Source organism: Crinia signifera, chromosome 1, assembly GCF_055691185.1.
Source record: "Crinia signifera chromosome 1, ASM5569118v1, whole genome shotgun sequence".
NCBI classification, from domain to species: domain Eukaryota; kingdom Metazoa; phylum Chordata; class Amphibia; order Anura; family Myobatrachidae; genus Crinia; species Crinia signifera.
The window spans coordinates 145,049,169-145,068,411 of NC_139217.1; the positions used below are offsets into that span (position 1 = coordinate 145,049,169).

The 19,243-nt window shown below is 40.8% G+C and overlaps 1 protein-coding gene across 5 annotated transcripts in view; it reads left to right on the forward strand.

Moving 5' to 3' along the window:
• The window catches only part of PRSS12 (serine protease 12), a 164,596-nt gene that overhangs the window by 138,164 nt on the left and 7,189 nt on the right, over positions 1-19,243 (forward strand). For all 5 annotated transcript variants that reach the window (XM_083174465.1, XM_083174466.1, XM_083174464.1 and 2 more), the window contains one exon: positions 18,950-19,230. In XM_083174465.1, the coding sequence (XP_083030591.1) occupies positions 18,950-19,230 (281 nt within the window). The remainder of the gene's footprint in view (positions 1-18,949; positions 19,231-19,243) is intronic.

Consider the following 19,243-nt stretch of genomic DNA (forward strand, 5'->3'; position numbering starts at 1 on the left):
ACAAGCATCTTAGCATATGCAATACATGGTGAATCAGGCCCATCATCATAAGAAGTATTTGAACTAATGCTGGGCTTGAAGTTACTGTTTTGCATTGTTACCTACTGTATTTAAAACGTTGGCTATATTATTGTACACTAGCTAATATCTTGTCAAAATTATGGCTTAGTCCCTATCTGCTCCTACCTCCAATCTCTGTGTTCACAGCTCCCTCTCTCCATATCCTGCATATTTGAAACAGATCACTTTGCTTTCACTTTCTGTTAAGAAGTAATTTTGTCCACCGAGTGGCCTCTAATGGTTACTAGCGGTACTTCATCTCATAGAGGTGAGGAGTAGGTAGATTGTATATATAGTGTCCGCACTCAGTATAATTCAATCAAAACAGGGGGGTGCTCCAACAGATGAATTAACATCAAGACATATCGTGGGTGAAATGGGCACTCACCAAGGTCAAGGTATCAAAAAGTCAATTTATTTATATCAAGGAAGACATACCATCCACCGTGACGTGAAGTAACGTGACGTTTCGGTCTGTAGTAGACCATCATCAGGAATTATACAGCCATGATAACATATGTATCAGATAAGCAACCTGGCATCCATCCTCCAGTGGGGATATATATATATATATATATATATATATATATATATATATATACACACACACACACACACACACTCACATACACACAGTATATAAATACAAAGGATTCCTCCATTCATACCATCCGAACAAAGAAAAAGCATCAGTCCATGGGCTTATGCATCAAAGCAGGTGTATTAGAAGATACAGCATTAATGTAACAGTCTCATCAAGTCGACGTTCCATTTCAAGGGCAAAAGCCCTTTTCTTCTGTACCAACAGTTTGTGAAAAGTGCAAAATGCTGGTATAAGTGCAGCGTAAATTTAATATACATAATCCATGCAGCCCAACATGGCCCAATTCCAGGAGGGATAAAATCCTCTCTAACAGGACTTCCCTTTTAAAGCTAAGATTGCAATCACCCCATCCCCCTCCCCCTGTCTTAAATGCCACGGCCCCACCAAAGTTTAATCCAGCCCTGGGTATGGGGATGCTTGGAGGTATGTCTACCACATACGCAATAAGGTATGGAGGAAGCCAGCCTACTGCTCAAGTTACAGTATATCAGCCTGCAGTGTAACATGGTTTTATCATTTGTGGGCTTTTTTTTTTTTTTGCTTGCAACTCCGAATCCGGCCCATAGTGCACAAGATTCCCATGATCCCAGAATGTTTTTTTTCTACCTGAAAGTGCATAATTTCATAGATTGGAGACCTAGAAATGCGTAGAACACTGAGTGTAGGGATCACCCCAGCAAACAACATTAAAGCAGCAGTGTACTAAATTGGTGTGTGACCAATTATCTCACATGGCATATTTGGGCTTCCTAGACATGTTCATTTGTAGAAAAAGAGAAATACATGGGTAATTTACTAAGTTGGGAGTTCTATATCACATGGGATGTTGTAATGGGTAACCAATCAGAATCTTACTTCTTATTTATTTAGCACCTTCTAAAACAGGGCTGGGCAATTGCGGCCCTCCAGATGTTGAGGAACTACACATCCCAGCATGCCTTGCACCAGTTTCAGCATGGCCACATAGCAAAACTAATGCAAAGCATCCTGGGATGTGTAGTTCCTCAACATCTGGAGGGCCGCAATTGCCCAGCCCTGTTCTAGAAGATAATAGATAGTAACTGATTAGCAAAATCCCATGAGAAATAGAACTCCCCTTAGTAAATGTCCCCCCATGTATTTCTCTTTTCTCAGAATGAGTAAATGTTGGGCTTCACATCTCAATTTTCATTAAAATGAAAATATATACAGTACATTAAAAATATATTCAGAAAGAACCAAAAAGCCAACATAGAGGACGAATATAGCTTTTATTTATGCTAAATTTGCCATGTCCCACTGGTTATTATGATGATTATTACAGTATTTTTATTATATTTTTTAAAATAGACTTTTTTATTACTTCTCACCGACATTATACAAAATATCAAGTATCATGTATAATGGATTAAACAGCTATTTATGAGTTTTACTGTTTTTCATTTATTTTTGTAGTTCAGTAGTTCTCAAACTAAACTGTAGAATCAGTGCCATATGTTATATTAACATGTATCAATGTACTGTACTTTTACATTTATATAAATGATGGCAATGCAGGCCACTGAGAATACATTTTATTTGGATCATCACAGTAACTATAGCAGGAAGATAAAATACCTTCACCAAATTCTAATGTCAATAGGAAATGCAGGAAATTCTTTTAACATTTAGTAAAAGAGCATTGGCTGACTTTTTATGAGGTGAATATGAAACAGATGTGTTTGCTTTTGGTGGAAAATAAAAATCCCAATCCAGAAGAGTTTTCTTGCTAACGTCCCGCATTCAGTCTATATAATAAAGCCATTTACATTCCAATACTCACACTACAGTCTAAAACTATTTTCTTCTGTTAAGAGAGAACTGTTCGTAAACAAAATAAAGATCACCATTTCGTCTTTCAACAATTTCCTAATATATGTCATTTACATTACAGGATCAAGGCCACATCTGCTAGTGTAGACAATCTGCCATCCAATTAAAACAGCTAGACATGCTGCAATTATATATAGATGGTTTTCAATTATTTTAGCTTTAATTGTACTCTTCCTCTTTTATGATACATGAAATACACGAAAACAAGTCAGTACTTTAGAATTCTACCACCTCAAGGTTAAACGTAGGGTGTTGTAAGGCTAACAAGGAAATTATTTTTACTGGCTTGATTGCAAATACTGTTGTATTGATTAACCTTTATTTATATTAAAACGCAATGTCATTTTCTGAGGTGAACTAAAATCCATGGCCATGCAGTTAATCAGTTGATTAGGAACCAATGACATCACTAAAAATACAGTCTTGCAGTTCTGTAGACACTGAACTGATTATCTGCTCTCACAATATGACTGCTTGGAATTGTTTCTAAGGCAAAGTAATCCCTTATTAGATATGGTTATATTCCTTTAATAAAAAGGCCCCTAAATTACCTAAACTGAATGAATGAAATGGGAAGTGCAGTGTAAGTTGTGTAACAATAATTACATTTCTTGTATGGTTTGATATGGTAATGAGTGTTTATTCCAAGAAATTAAATGGTCTGACTCCTGATCAATGTAGGTATTCTAGAAAGGATTTAGCTATTTAGGTATTTAAGATATGGGAAGCTTTTTAGTATTATAAAGGAAATGTAGATTTTTGTTTTCTATTCACGAAGAGCAAGTGTGGTAGCTTGTTGGTCACAATGCCAATACAGTGCCATTAACTTTCCACATATAGGGGGGTATTCAATGATGTCTGTATTTTTTGGCTAGTTGAAAAACACGGACATACCTATTCAGTGCGGCCATTTTGTTAAAAAGTAAAATTTGCATCAGCGGAAAATAGTTGAAAATGGCCGCACTTTCTAAGGCACGTGGCAATTCTGCATACATTGAATACATGGGCATGTACAGACTGCCCCTGTAAGCTGTCCTATTTAGTATCTATATATGAGCTATTTACGTGTCATACAGTAGCTCATGGCTTATTTTAGTAGTATATTATATTAAACTGCCAATCAACAAATGAGACATAACCAAACAAATTAAGTGGAGGGGAGGCTATTACTGGTGTGCCTATGGGAACCATTACCACTAGATCGGCCCCTCACCCTATTTGTTAATAGTTTTTTGAGCTAGATTAGAGCTGCAATGTTTTTTGTCAACCTGTATGGAATATATTTTAGTTACTGAAAACTGTGGCATTAGAGTGCAACTTACTGTGTCTGTGTTTTGTTATAGGTTTTTATTACATCAGGTGAGGGTAGTTAAAGTGATTTTCATTATTGTATTGATCAATAATGGAAAACATTATCAAGTTATAGGAATCTTATATTCTGTGTTCCAACACTGTCTGACCTTTGACTATATACGAGCTTCACCTGTCTTGACCTTTGCTCTGTTCCTGACCTGGCCTATGTTTATTTTGCACAACCACTTTTAATCAGGTTCCCTACCCTGGTTCATTTGACCTTAAAATATTTTTTTATATATCATCCATACAAGTGTGTTAAGCCTTGAGGAAAATCAAGCACTAATAAGCACATTGAATTGCCTAGGCAATAAACAAAAGGATTTAGGGACTATCATAAATCATTTAGTAAATAAGTAGAAGAGCAAAGAATTTTTTTTTATATTTCCCTGAAATCTACCTTATAAAAAATAATATTCACTATTCTGAAATTTTCTCCATCTTACAGAGGATTTGATAGCAGAGTTACGTTGCAGTCAATGCCTTTAAATTTCTAATTAGCAAATTAATAAAATGTTTTGGTTATATTGCAGATAATTAGGTTGTAATGTGAATTTCAGATTTACATTGCTTCACATTACTGTAGTCATAATCAGATATATGGCTTATAAGACCTCTAAAATGTGATTTTATTTTTCAAAGGAGAAAGCCTGTTCATCAGTGACTATAAAATCTACTAGTCCCTCAGTCAGTTATCTGTGCCAATCCTTCTCCCTGCAGCCCTTGCAATGTTTACTCAAATGAGGTAACCATATGATGTATTGAGTGAAGCAAGAAGGAACTCACACTTGCTCAAAACATCTCCCATTAATAAATGTGCCTTATGCATCTTTTCTATTCCTGTACTTATGAGCAACATCCAACATTACAGGGAAGCACATATGTTTGTGGGCTAACATGGTAATGTCTGGGAAATGAAAACATCCCTGCCTGTAAAGCAATTTATTTGGTACTTTAAGTACATGGGGCAATGCCTGAACCAAGAACAAGGCACAGATGGGTTGATAATGAGGAAACATTTTGGATGCTCAGCGATTCCTAACTCCCCTCCTCCTCCATGAGGTGTAAGAGTGGAAAGTGAATAAAATGAAATGCCACACCTCAATCACAGCTTTTGGCATTAAAAGGAAACATTCCCCCTTCTGAGTCAACAATATTGGGATGGTGCCATTGGGGTTTCCATCTGTGGCACGTTCTGTTCGGAACCTGACCTGCTGAGTAACCTCTAGATAGATTTCCACATGTTACACAAAAAGGACATTGTATTTTGACCATTCTGTTTCTTATGAAAGTCCTTGTCATAATGATAGCAAGTCGACATCTTAAATTTAAGATGCAGCTCATGTATGAGGTGCATATAGCTAAGCAAATTAGTCTAAATAGCATGCCCCTCACCCAATTGCTATAAGTATGGAAGACTTTCTCACAATGCCCTTGGAGGCCTTGGCAGCATCTAAGCTGGCATTATTCTTCTAAGATTGTAAAAGGTTCACAAAACAACCCTTATATTGAACCACACCAGAGTCTGCACACATCTTGTGATTGTTGTAATAGCACAATCAAGTATGGTGTCGCCTAGTCCAAAATCCTAGCAGGTATCACAACTGGCCACAAGATTTTGTAGTCGCATTCGCTTCACTATACAGCATATTAAGGGTAGCCACCTGTCTGCACAGCAGTGGCGTAACTATGGTTTTTGCTCCCCCCCGCCGCACACGACCCCCCCCCCCCCCCACACACAACACCCCCCCACCAAGTAAAGCTCCCCCCTCCCCCCCAACCCTGCCTTACCCCTCCGCCGTGCGTGCGTCCCCCGACGGTCAGGTCTGCGGTCCCGGCCAGCGCTGCTCATATTCCTCTCCTCCTGGCTCCTGCAGCTGCTATTGAAAACTGACCCTCACAAAATGGCTGCCCCTAATAGCAGACCATTTTTAAGGATGCTATAGGAGGCCACTGAGTAAATCTGCGGTCACGGGCAAAGAGGCGGCAGGTTCCGGCAGCGGCGTAACGTAGATCCGCAGACCCCCGGCGCCCATATTTTCTCAGCGCCTCCCCGCGACCGCGGGGTCTGCGGTGCTATAGTTCCGCCACTGCTGCACAGCCTAACTGTGAAGCCAGCCCTTAGCCCAAAAAAAGGCTCACAAATATGGATGCATTTTAGTGAATGGAGCTGTGCACATATTTAAACTTAAAGTAATATGCACACTAATTATATTTGGGAAAATGTCAACATATACAAGGGATGCATAATATCCTTCACTGACAGATATGCATATATACACATAACTTATAAGTACAGTAAGGCATAGGGTTATTGGATTAGATCAACTGTTATGGTTTGTTTAAAGCATTAAACTACATGTCTGTATTAAATCAAGTTTCTGGAGCTATTAACTAAGAAAAAAAACACAACTGTCTTTTTGCAAAGATCAGTTAATCCAAATATCTTGGACTTGCTTGATGTGTTTTCCTTTCTTTTCTCTAAGCGAGCAAAGTAAACATACTGTACATTATTTGCATACTAATTATTTAAATTGTAGAATTCCTATGCTTCATTGGATGATTGTTTACAAAACTGTAACACACAGATATTGCTGACCTGACCTTTCAGCGCAAACATCTAATTTAATTAGGAAAGTTTTTCCTTTGCTTTTTCAATTATGTCATTATTTTGCTAAACCTTTATTCGTGACTGTTCTCTGCCAGTTCTTTTCATAGTAAAATAGATATATAAAGTTTAATCATTCTGTGTTTCACTATAAAATTAAATTAAAATACAAACCTACAATTGATTTGAAACAAAAAGACAAAAGATTCCATCATGTTGGGATTACTTTAATATGTATATTAAAGCAAATGAAACATAATGTACCCAATTTAAAATAACTTTTATATCCTTGCCCTGAAGCTCTTGTCTCTAGTTTTGCTGCTCTCTGACTTACCACACTGCTCTCACAGAACTCTGTATAATTAGCAAATTATTAGTGCACAAAGCAATCTGTTACACAATAGACTACCCTTATTGAATACTTTAATTCCAATATCTTTTGCAGAATGTCTTATGTGATGTCCTGAGGGACCAATTTATTGACTCACCTCATACTCTAAAAAAAAAAAGTCGTACCTACACAGCTGTATACATGGGACTATTCCAACGATCTTAGGACTAGTTATAAAAATAACCTCTGATAGTGTTCAATGCTTCCATAGTAATCCATAGTAATCCATTATACCAGTATCAGCCATTCCTAGTGGCATATATGAGGGCAGTGATCTGTAGTTTCACTGCAACTAAACACTACTTCCTTGCTGGAGTTCCTGTTGACTACCAGGTAGACTGAGCATGTATAAATCACAATCCATGCAAGACCGAGGATGTGCAAGTCAGATGTGAGACACAGGTTGTAAAAGTCCTGCCCACGAATGCAGGCAGTGTAGAGGGAGAACAGTTAAGACAAGAGGAGATGGAGGTAATAAAGGTTGTGTGGTAGGTTATGGTGAATAGCTGAGTTGTGCTGGAGAGTATGATGGAGTAGAGGTTTGGGAGAGTTCCATAATTTGGGGCAGAAATAGAGAGGTCTTGAAGGTAGGTGTGAGAAGTGGTTACCATTGGAGAGGAAAGGTTTAGGTTGGAAAGTAAGGAAAAGTGTAGGTTTTGAGAAAATGAGAGGGGATGAGGACAGAGATATAGAAGGGAGTTGGAGAGGAGATATAATTGGATTCTAGAGGAGTTAGGGAGCCAGTGAGGGGATTTAAGGATTGGAGTAGTACAGCTGGAGCAATGGAAGAGAGATTAATACATTTTGCTGTACATTCCTAAATAGTCGATTACTGACATCATTTCATAGAGGTATTATACTCAATAATTTAGTGTATATTCATAAACATTGTAATAGCAGATGTGTGACCTCAAGCATGTGTATGATAACAACCTTAAGCTTAACCACTTTAATCAGAAATAAAGACACAGAGACTTGGGTTTGGCAGAAATTGTCAGCTGATATTTATTTATAAATTTTTAAGCTAATTTTAGTTTAGTTTAATTAGTTAATTTATTTTAATGGTGGCCAGAAAGAACGGCTATGTACTAAACTCCACCCCAAAAAAGCATACGCTATTCGGTCTAACTCAGAAAAGCGGTATCCTCCCCACCTCCCCATTCACTGCCCACCCATCCGGGTGGGTTCGCTACCCCCGGGGCGGGTGGTCTAGCGAAAGGCCTAAGCCAATGAGAGGCGAGCGCACCGAAACAACACCAAATACGCTGCAAAATAACTTAGGGAAACATCTCAAAATGATCAACAAGCCGTTCTTTTCCGCCAATCAGCTAACGCAATTCAATAACCACCCATAGCCGAAAAACAGGGAAGGGAGGGTGGGAAACTTTCTGAGGAAAAAGAGGCAGACTCCTCCTTTTCCTGCTCTAATAATATCAACTGACAGAACATCTACCACTAACCCATAGGCTCCTTAAGTCACATGCTCTTGAATAGCCACACCCCTCCTATCATGTTTAATTCACTACATGGTCTATTCAGCCATTACGTTGTTCTATATTTCATAGATGTGAATTTATTTCATAGAAACCAGCTTTTAAAATCTGAACTTCATCCACCTATTCTAACCCACAGTGTTATTCTAATGTCACAGTGTTATAATGACATCAAATCGGTCTTAATACTGTATAATCCATATGCACATTTGTCTTTTTGTGCCTGCCTCGCTAGATGACAAAGATAAGGCGGGATAGATTCAATTTCATGAAGATTAAGTGTGGAACTCTTCCTGCTTTTATTAAGAGGAAATAAAACACATTTTCTTTGGCTTGTAGATAATGTTATTCTTGCTACAGTATTTTTCCAAAGTGTAATTTAATCTTTATAATTTGAATTCAATTGTCAAATAAAACTTGCAAGAGTTACTGTAGACATTAAGAAAAACAGAACTTAGCAACAGCAAGCAGCAGAATTTGAACTAGGGTCATGTACTCTGACTTCGACAGCTTTGTCTTTCAGTTGGGACACAAGGTCTGATCCCAAGTCTATATGGAAGCTTAATTAATTCTGCACAATGGTATTATTCTCTCCTTTCCTCACCATGCCATGACTTAATACTGGCTACCAGCCAGTTAGTAATGATTATATGAAATTACTGTTTCCAGGACTGGTTGGTGTTACCTGCTGACAGTAGTAATTTTTCATGGGCAGCAGCAGCCTGTGATTAATTATTTTGGTGTGCTTTTGTCTTCTCTGCCTTCCTTATCAATACCAGCGTTAAACCGATTGATTTTACTTATTTTTATGCAGTAGGGCGATGCTGCGGCAGCCAGCACTCGAGGAGGAATTAGGTTTTTAGTGGAGGAAATAAATATTCGTTGTAAATTATAAGTTGCACCGTGACCCAATGTCTGGTACGTTGGCGCTGGTTATTGCATAGTTAGGACACATTTCTTCCTCAGTGAGGATAAATGAACAATGTCAATGTGGTATATATATGATGACAAGACATAACATTTCTCTGCTAGAGATAGCATCTTGCCCCCCTCAACCTTTATCCCTGGAACACAGTTTTTCAAAATGATTACATTACTTTCCAGATCTGTGGCTTTCTGTATTGTGCCAATAAAAGAAGCAGCAGCAGCATGCCAAAAGCATAAAAGCAATTTCAGAGTGGAAACTGGCAACTGCTGGTGTAAAACCTCTGTAAAATCCCAAGTAAGCCACAGATAACAGCGTAAATGATTCTTGCCTTATGGTTTCGTAAACACAATAGACACATTTAATTAAGTAAGATGACTGTCATTGTCACTAACAGTGATGTAGTGTCTGTTCATGGGAATCCAGATGCAGGGAAGGAAATATTGAATTTTGGAAAATTAATTAGGTTAACGGTGGCTGGAGGATTGTGTATGTGACAAAATGTTTCAAGTGCCTGATAACACGATAGACAAACATGGTGCATAGACCTCTATCTGACTGTCTGTGTTATTCTGCTGTATCTCGGCAGAACAAGCCTGACTTTACAAGCAGTCGGGCTCGTTCTGCTGAGAAAGGCCAGGAATAAACGAGCTCCCGGCTGCAGTTTGCCGATTCCCGGCCACAGCTCAAGGCCACGCCCCCTTCTTATCCTGCGGCAGGTGGGACATTGAATCCCGTCTGCAAATTCTCGGTGGGACATTGAATCCCACCTGCAAATTCTCGGTAGAGCAGACTGAGAATGTGACAGAGTCACGACTGTCCATAAAAATGTGTAAAAAGTCAAAATTTAAAAAAAATAAATAATATGGCATGGGGTCCCCCCTCCTGAGCATAACCATAATGCTCCAATGTCACCTGGTTTTCATATTTCAGGGGACAAAAATCTTAGGAGAGCTCCAGAATTTCTAAACCAGCATCAGGCTCAAGGTCCGGTCCTGGTTCCCAAAATACCGGGGACAACTTGAGTAGGGTTCCCCCGTATTTTGGCAACCAGCACTGGGCCCGAACAGCCTACAGGGTAACCACAGCTGGGGGAAACTTTTTATGCAAGTTCCTCCGGCCAAAGCATTCATCTCTGTAGCTGGTCAGCCAATGCAGGGACCCTAGAGGAGTGGGGACCCCCCCCCAATAAAAGGGTTCCCCCCTCCAGAGTTACCCCTGCCTAGGCTGAAGCCAGGGGCTGTCCCCAGTGCCCCTGGGGTGGTGGGCACCAGGCTGATAAATGGTTAATAATAGATGAAACAAATGTGTAATGCTGTGCAACTACAAGTCCCAGCAAGCCTGTTGTGGAACCACAAGTCCCAGCATGTGGGGCATTAAAGGGCCCGCTGGGTCTTGTAGTTCTACAACATGACAAATAGTTAAATAAAACACATACACCCATGAACAGTATAACTTTATTACATACTACATTAATTTACACATACACATCTGCTAAAGATGCCTGAATGCTTGTCTACATTTGCGGCTCCTCCCACATGGCAGGGGTTAGTCCTGTCCACCAGCCAATAAGGAGTGGCCTTTGGCTGGTGTGCGGGACTAACTCTGTTACTTCCTCTTATACAGGGAAGGACATACTACAGGAAAAGTGCAATCCAAACCCTGAAAACGGATGTTTTTAGGTTTTGCCTGTATTTTACGTACATAACAAACTACAGAATGTGATTCATTCCAGGGCTTAGGTGCGGTTGGTAACACGCGCTTTTGCTGGCATTACCTTAGTCTATGGACTTCTTTTCACTTTTTATTTTTATCATCAGGCTCCAAGATGCTCTGTGTACACACGGAGGGACTCCTGGGGCTGAATCCCAGAATTCACAAGGACAGCTTTAATTGGGCGACATCCATTGCAATGCTAATCACATATGTCAATACATATGTGATTAGTATATCTAATGATTAGTACTGTATGTGTGTAGTAAGTGGCAGTCATAGGGGCCCTTTTAGTAATGATCGCATATATAATGTGATCCGGCAGGATCTTTCCAAGATTTGCATCACAGTATGTGATCCTAAAGGCAGGATGAGCACAGACAGGGAGAGGAACACCAAATGGAGGCCATCCCTGCAATGTGCTCAGCCTGGTGGTCTGTGCATTCGTGATCAGTGCTGACCCCTTGCTATTGCAATTCAATGCTGCCTTGCCAAAGCTGTGGTAAGCAGCCCATAGACTACAATGAGCTACCTCCATTTCAGAATGGCAGTAGCTTCGAGACCATTTATCCAGTATGTGAAGCATTCCGAATATTGGTACACTGGGCAGCATAGCATCCCCTATAAAAACCTATGTGGGATGCGGCTGCAGGCCGGACAGAAGAGATCTCAGCAGGTACAGTATTGGAGATTCCTGCTGAAGCACCCAGTCATACTGTATATTCTGGAGGTACTGAATATTTCCTCTAAATGGGGTTTTTGGGGAATTGGCCGCCAATTTTCAATGGTAAATGAGCCCATTAGTGTACTAAGTAAGGATCTACAAGATGGCTGCAGCCAAATGGCACAGTAGTACAGCACACTGCAGGACAGACTTTCCTGGGTCCTAGTACCCAGTTTGTATGCACAGTAGGGAGAGTTCTAATATTTCAAAGACAATATTTTAGTCATTCACATGAGTCCCTGCCAAAGTGGAGCTTACAATCTACACTTTATCACATGGACACTATGGTTAATTTATTGCCAGCAACCATTTGACCTTCCAGTTTGTTTATGGAGTGCAGGAGGAGAACACCGACAAACACAATGAGAACTTATAAACTGAACCCAAATTGGCCTAAGTGGGAATTGACCTCAAGGCCATCAGGAGGCAATGCTAGCCCCATGGTTCCCATTATAATCATGAAGGTGGGCCAGTCCGCCCCAAATTGTTACTGTCTCACCTAAAAAGGGGCATTTACGAGGTGTGTAAAGTATATTCTGGTACATTTTTAAAAAGTTTTCTGTTCATCAGTTGACATGAGCGCATCATTATTTTGTAATTTAAAAATATTATTTTGACATTTGAATACAACACCTATACACATTTAATTCAGCAACATATGGCAATAAATGATTAATGTTAATAACTGATAGATAAATGTTGTATTAGGAACTGCGTATGTTAAACTTTAAATTTTCACTGTATAGAGCTATTTTTTTTTTTCAAGTTTCATTCTTGGCATAAAATCAAAGCTCTTGCTAAATCATTCTTTTTCACATATGTAAACCACCCACGCTGGCATACAGCCCTGGCAGAGATTTGTTCTGAGATATCCTCCAGTGACAGGAAGTAGCTGGCATTCCATCACTTAGATAACTTTCCTGAATATAGTGTCATTGAATCTGTTACAAACACTGTCCTAACTTGTTGCCTACTGGAACCTTACTTGTATGGTTAATTTGGGGTTACATCATAAATTACAACATTATTATACAGTTATTATCAATATTGTATCTAATGCAGCAAATTCGGTTGTGCTTTATAATTGGAAACAACAATAAAACTGGGTCATTACAGACAGTCATAGAGGTAAGAAGTGTCACAACTTTCAAGTTTATAGAAACATAGGCCCTTATTCTGATCGGTGCGGCCGGATCCGAATATGCGGCCAGGACCTTGCGTGCGAAACCCCGCCTTCCATACGGATCGCCAACTCCGTCCGTACGCGGTAAGAAGCTGGCCGAACGGACCGCACGTGTATTTCTCATGGAATACGCCTCCTCCATCTCAGGGAACCTCCCTCATCATTCGATGGTCGCAGACCATCGAATGCTGGACCGAGTGGTCCACCAGCTCCCGCAACCTCAGAACACACGGACATTTTTCCATGCAAAAGCAGGGATCTGGGCGGGCAGCTGACATCCGGCGATGTCATATGTCCGCCCCCTACACGCGCGTCACGGCCGCATTACCATACGTGCGCCCAGCGTTTGCATGGGAACGCCCATGAAACGCGGGGCGTATGCATATGTTAATGAGCCCAAATACCCGTTCACGCCCCTCTCCACCCCCTGTTCGTAGTGTACACATTTCATGCGGAATTTGGACGTGCGTTCCGTTCGCACATGCGCAGAGACGCCTCTGCACATGCACAGACACAAAACATCGGCGGCACGAACGCACGCGGATATTACCGCACCAACCAGAATAAGGGCCATAGAAACATAGAATTTGACGGCAGATAAGAACCACTTGGCCCATCTAGTCTGCCCCTTTTTTTTAAACATGTTACCTCAAACCATATTTGATCCTTATTTTTTGTAAGGATATCAATATGCTTATCCCAAGCATGTTTAAATTGTACTACTGTATTTGCGTCTACCACCTCTGATGGTAGGCTATTCCACTTATCTACTACTCTTTCTGTGAATTAATTCTTCCTCACATTTCCCCTGAATCTTCCTCCCTCTAGTTTCAGTGCATGTCCTCGTGTTCTGTTGCTCCTCTTCCTGTGAAGAATGTCTCCCACCTGTACCTGTTAAAACCCTTGATATATTTGAAAGTTTCTATCATGTCCCCCCTTTCCCTTCTCTGCTCTAAAGTATACATATTAAGATATTTTAGTCTTTCCTGGTACGTTTTGTGATGTAGGCTTTGCACCATTTTAGTTGCTCTTCTTTGTACAGTCTCTAATGTATTTATATCCTTCTGGAGATATGGCCTCCAGAACTGAACACAATACTCTAGGTGAGGTCGTACCAATGACCTATACAGTGGCATTATTACTTCTTTCGTTCTACTGCTGATACCTCTCCCTATGCAACCAAGCATCTGACTTGCCTTCTTCATTGCTTTGTTACATTGCCTACCTGCTTTTAAGTCCCCTGAAATAGTGACACCTAGATCCCTCTCTTCCTCAGTAGTTTTCATTATAGTGCCATTTATACTATATTTAGTCTTTGGATTTCTGAGACCCAAGTGCATGATTTTGCATTTTTTGGCATTAAACTGTAGTTGCCATTCTCTTGACCATTTCTCTAATCTACCTACTGTAGATCCTCAATCATTTGTTTTACGCTTCCTGGTGTGTCTACCCTGTTGCATACCTTTGTGTCATCTGCAAAAAGGCACATTTTACCCTCAATTCCATTTGCAATATCACCAATAAAGATATTAAAAAGCACCGTTCCAAGTACAGATCCCTAGGGTACTCCACTTGTAACCTTTCCCTCCTTTGACTGTACTCTGTTTACTACAACTCTCTGTTTTCTGTGCACGCTCTTATCCATTCAACTATCTTAGAATCCAATCCCAAGCTTTCAAGTTTATTTAACAGTCTGCGATGTGGGACAGTGTCAAAAGCTTTACTAAAGTCTAGATAAGCTACATCTACAGCCCCACCTTGATCTATTACTTTAGTCACCCAGTCAAAAAAGTCAATAAGATTTGTTTGACATGATCTTCCCCCAGTAAACCCATGCTGTTTTGGATCCTGTAAATTGCTGGTTTTGAGATATTCTACAACTCTTTGTTTTAAGAGTGTTTCCATCAATTTCCCTACTACTGCTGTAAGGCTCACTGGTCGATAATTGCTTACCTCTTCCTTGCTTTCACTTTTGTGCAGTGGGACTACATTGTTTGGTGTCTTACCTGGTTTGTGATTTCTCCTGTCAGTTCAGCTTGGCTCCATGCTGCCAAGCAGTCTGTGTGGCCTGAGCATTGCTGATTGATTACAGCACCTGAGTGAGACATGCTCAGCTCTCACTGATTGAGGCAACGGTGAGACTCCAGTAATTAGCTCACTATATAAAGCAGTCCCTGCCAGTCAATCCCTGCCAGAGTATAGACTCACAACCTGCTCCAGCGGTCCTTGTGGTTTGTATTCTCCAGACTTCCAGTGATTGATCTCGGCTTTCCCATGACAACTCTCTGCCTACTAGTGTTTACCTGTGTATGACCTGGCTTGACCTTGACCCTGCTTTTTCCTCATTTCCTCGGTACCTGCTTTGCCCGCTTAATCTTGACCCGGCTATACGACCATGAATGTTCTATGCCCCTTGCTATATATATCAGCTCAAAAGGGGAACCTGACCAGGGGGCCGCAACCGGCGTGCCGGCTGCCGCTAAAGCCCAAATCCCACTTGGAGGGTCACTGGCACAAAACCCCACAGTACGGTAAGACTCCGCACCCTTGCATCAGGTCACGTCAAACCCCGAGTCAGTAGGCCTTAGCCCCAGTAGTTGGTGACAAGAAGGCCCTGCTCGCAATTTTAAAATGATATAGGGAAATAGACATTGATACACAAATATAGGTGTTATTTAATGCTTATTGGTTATTCAGATTGCATAGACTCTTGGTTGGCTGTATGATATGGTCACCAAGTTATGAGTCAGTATGGGAAAGTGCTAAAAGAGAAAATAAGTGAGGTTATGTTCAGACTGTACAATGGGGGATGTAATTGGACAGAAAAGATTATGTGGGTGGTTCCAGAATATGAAAATCTTTCCTGAAGGTGAGTTTTCAGGGAATGCTTGAAGATTTGGAAACTAGAGGATAGTCTTATTGTACATATGAGTGCATTCTACAAAGTGGGTGCAGCCTGAGGAATGTCTTGCAGTCGCGATTGGGATTGAAAAATTAGTGTGGATGAGAGACAGGTCTTGTTTAAAGCAGAGAGGTCAGTTTCGGAGATATTTTAAGATAAGCAAAGAGATCTGCATTGGCATAGTTTGGTATAGATCAGCAGTTCCTAAACTTTTTTAAATCACAGTACTCTAGAATATCAGAATGATTTTCACAGCACCCCAATCCCAAAAGTTTCTAATTGGGAAATTGATAGAAACACAATTTACTTAATTACATTTTATTTAATCATGTCATCATTATGTTTAATTATTTGTTGAGTGACAAGAGTTGCTTCTGTTTATCCACATATATCATGATGGCAACCATCAGCATTAGTTTTGCCAATTTAATTGACCCCACTTGACTTGGACCACCAATCCAAGGCTCCCTTGCAAGGTCCCAATGCACCCCAGGATGCCACAGCACACGGTTTCTGAACTACTGGTATAGATTAAGAAAAGCAGAGGACTTAAGACTGGGCCCTGTTGTACTCCAACTGATAGAGGTAGTGAAGAGGACGAGGATTCCGAGAAATGAACACTAAAAGAGGGATGACATAGGTAGGATGAGAACCAAGATAGGGCAGTGTCCTGCAGACCTAGGGATTGTAGTATTTGTACGAGAAGAGAGTGTTCAACAGTGTCAAAAGCAGTCAAGAGAGATCTAGAGGAATAAAAAGTGAGTAAATGCGTGTTCATGTCAAAATAACATAAATGGGTGCAAATACAAGAGGCTTATTTAAATGCCCCAGCTGTATGAGTCACAGGGCAAAATCATCCTATCTTGTTGTGCAGCCTAATTTGCAAACAAACTTTTTACCACCCATCGCTAACTATACACAGGATAATTCCTATCTCACTAAGAAAATTATACAAGCACTTTTTAACAGGCCAGCTCACTGGATATCCAAGCAGGTATCTTTCACAGAGGTTCCTCCGTAGTCACTCTTTCCCAAGCAGTGTGAGATCAGACTTACAGCCTTTAAACGCAAAAAAAGGGTGGGGGATGTATCACACTCCACTGGGGGAGGGATGGTAGATTGGTGCTCCAAATCCTGAGTCTGTCCAAGACCCAGAGGAATAGCTGTATAGGTTTGGTGGATTGCGCACTCGGGGGGGGGGGGGGGGGGTATTTATTTAAATGTTGGTAAAAAGTGGTGGTGTGGATACCTTGATAGAGGATGGGTGGGGGGTAGGAATAGTCACTGAGGCTCACAGGTTGGTAACCTCCTCTCTCTCACTGTGGGTGCACCCACAGTCCCAGCATGCGGGGCATTAAAGGGCCTGCTGGAACTTGCAATTCCACAGTAATAGAAATAGTTACAAAAACACACACTGACACCCAAGAAAAATAAAACTAAATTAACTGATATTAATAAATACTCTCTCTCTCTCTCTCTCTCTCTCTCTCTCTCTCTCTCTCTCTCTCGTAAACTTACTCACCTTAATGTATGCTTAAACAAATAAATAATTTATTAGGTAATAGATTGATCAATGCATTCTATCCCACTGTCAAGGGACCCTATTTCACACTGCAAGATGTACTCTAATGCCCCATACACACTATATCAGGGGTGGCCAATAAGCGGCCCTCCACCTGTTGATGAACTACACATCCCAGCATGCCTTGCCTTAGTTTTGCTATTTGGCCATGCTGAAACTGATGCAAGGCATGATGGGATGTGTAGTTCATCAATAGCTTATTGCCCACCCCTGCACTATATGATATGTGGCACTGCCGATACCATTAACAATATTGTCATGAAAAAAAGATGCAAAATTAATTATCTGTGGGTTAAACAATATTGTTTACAACAGTGGTGGGGAACCTTTTTGTTCCAAGGGCCATTTGTATGGGGAAAAAAATCCTTCGGGGGCCATATGGAAAAATGTCTCTTACAAATTGTCCAGCTGAAGCTGTCCCACGCCTCGGCAGCTGCTGCTGAATAGGACTGACAGTCTCTGGCTGCTGTTGATCAAGAGGAATCTTCATCATCTTGCGATAATTCCCCTGTACTTGACTCCCGGCAAAGCCGCCAAGCAGGTGGGAGGGCCACTCAGACCGGCTACGGGGGCCACATACGGCCCCCGGGCCTGAGGTTCCCCACCCCTGGTTTACAATATTGTTCAGTGACATCACTGGGACCCCCGCCTCACAGGCAATCACTGATGATATCACCAGGTTTACCTGCATGTTCAGATGATAGGGGTTATCGTAAATGATCTTTGGGAGTGTGTATGGTTATCGATACAGTAGGTACACAATGAATGATATGCACAATATCAAATATTATTCACCCTGAAAAACCACACCTCTAATAATATCTGGCTTTATAGAGCTGTTTTGTGTCTAACTTTCTCACTTGGACTCCAGTACATCAGCCGAGTTGTATGTTTAATGTGGACAAAACATCTGGATCTGACTTTTTAGTAGCCACTTTCAATCAGTGCTGAAATCATCCCACATTTAATGGACTTGGATGCTATTACATTCCCTGAATTTGTACAATGAGCAACTTTTGTGGAAAAATCTGAATTTTTTTATAAAATTGGACCAAAATCAGCTCCGATTACATCCTGGCCTATAAATTTTAAGGTGCTTTACAATTAGGTACAAAGGGTAACAAAATGATAGGTGCCCCAATGCCAGGTCAAGGTAGCGCAAGTTAAGCATTTTCACAGCTTGATAAATTGAAATAAGATTTTGTCCTCAGAGTTCTAAGGACAACTATGTAAAAATAAAGGATTAGTCAGAAAATTTTGATTTCTCCACCATTAACCCTTTGAAAAGTGGTGATAAAGACTTATTTTAAATAGTGCCCATAGGACAGTATACCATCTTGTAATGAATAGGCCAAACCTACAGTAGGCGGAATGTAAAAGTGTCTGAAAACAGCGGGCGTGTGGTGTGCCGGCCATGTTAATTATCACCCCTTTAAAAACACGTCAAGTTTCATCCTGTATCCCGCACGGCCACTGAGTCAGCCGCTATTACATCTGGTCCGATATGTACAGTGGTTTCCTGCAGGACATAATGCTGTAACTTGTTTCGCCACTCTCTAGGTATGGTAACAACACTCGCAGCTATGTGATCAGAGTGGGGGATTATCACACACTTGTCCCAGAGGAGTACGAAGAGGATTTGATGATCCAGCAGATTATAATACACAAAGACTACAAACCAGATGGAAGTGATTATGACATTGCTCTGTTAAGACTACATGGACCTTCCAACCAGTGTGTCCCACTCAGCTCCCATGTCCTACCAGCCTGCCTACCTCTGAAAAGGGAAAGGCCACAAAAAACAGCTAAAAACTGTTTTATCACCGGATGGGGTGACACAGGTAAAATGTGCTA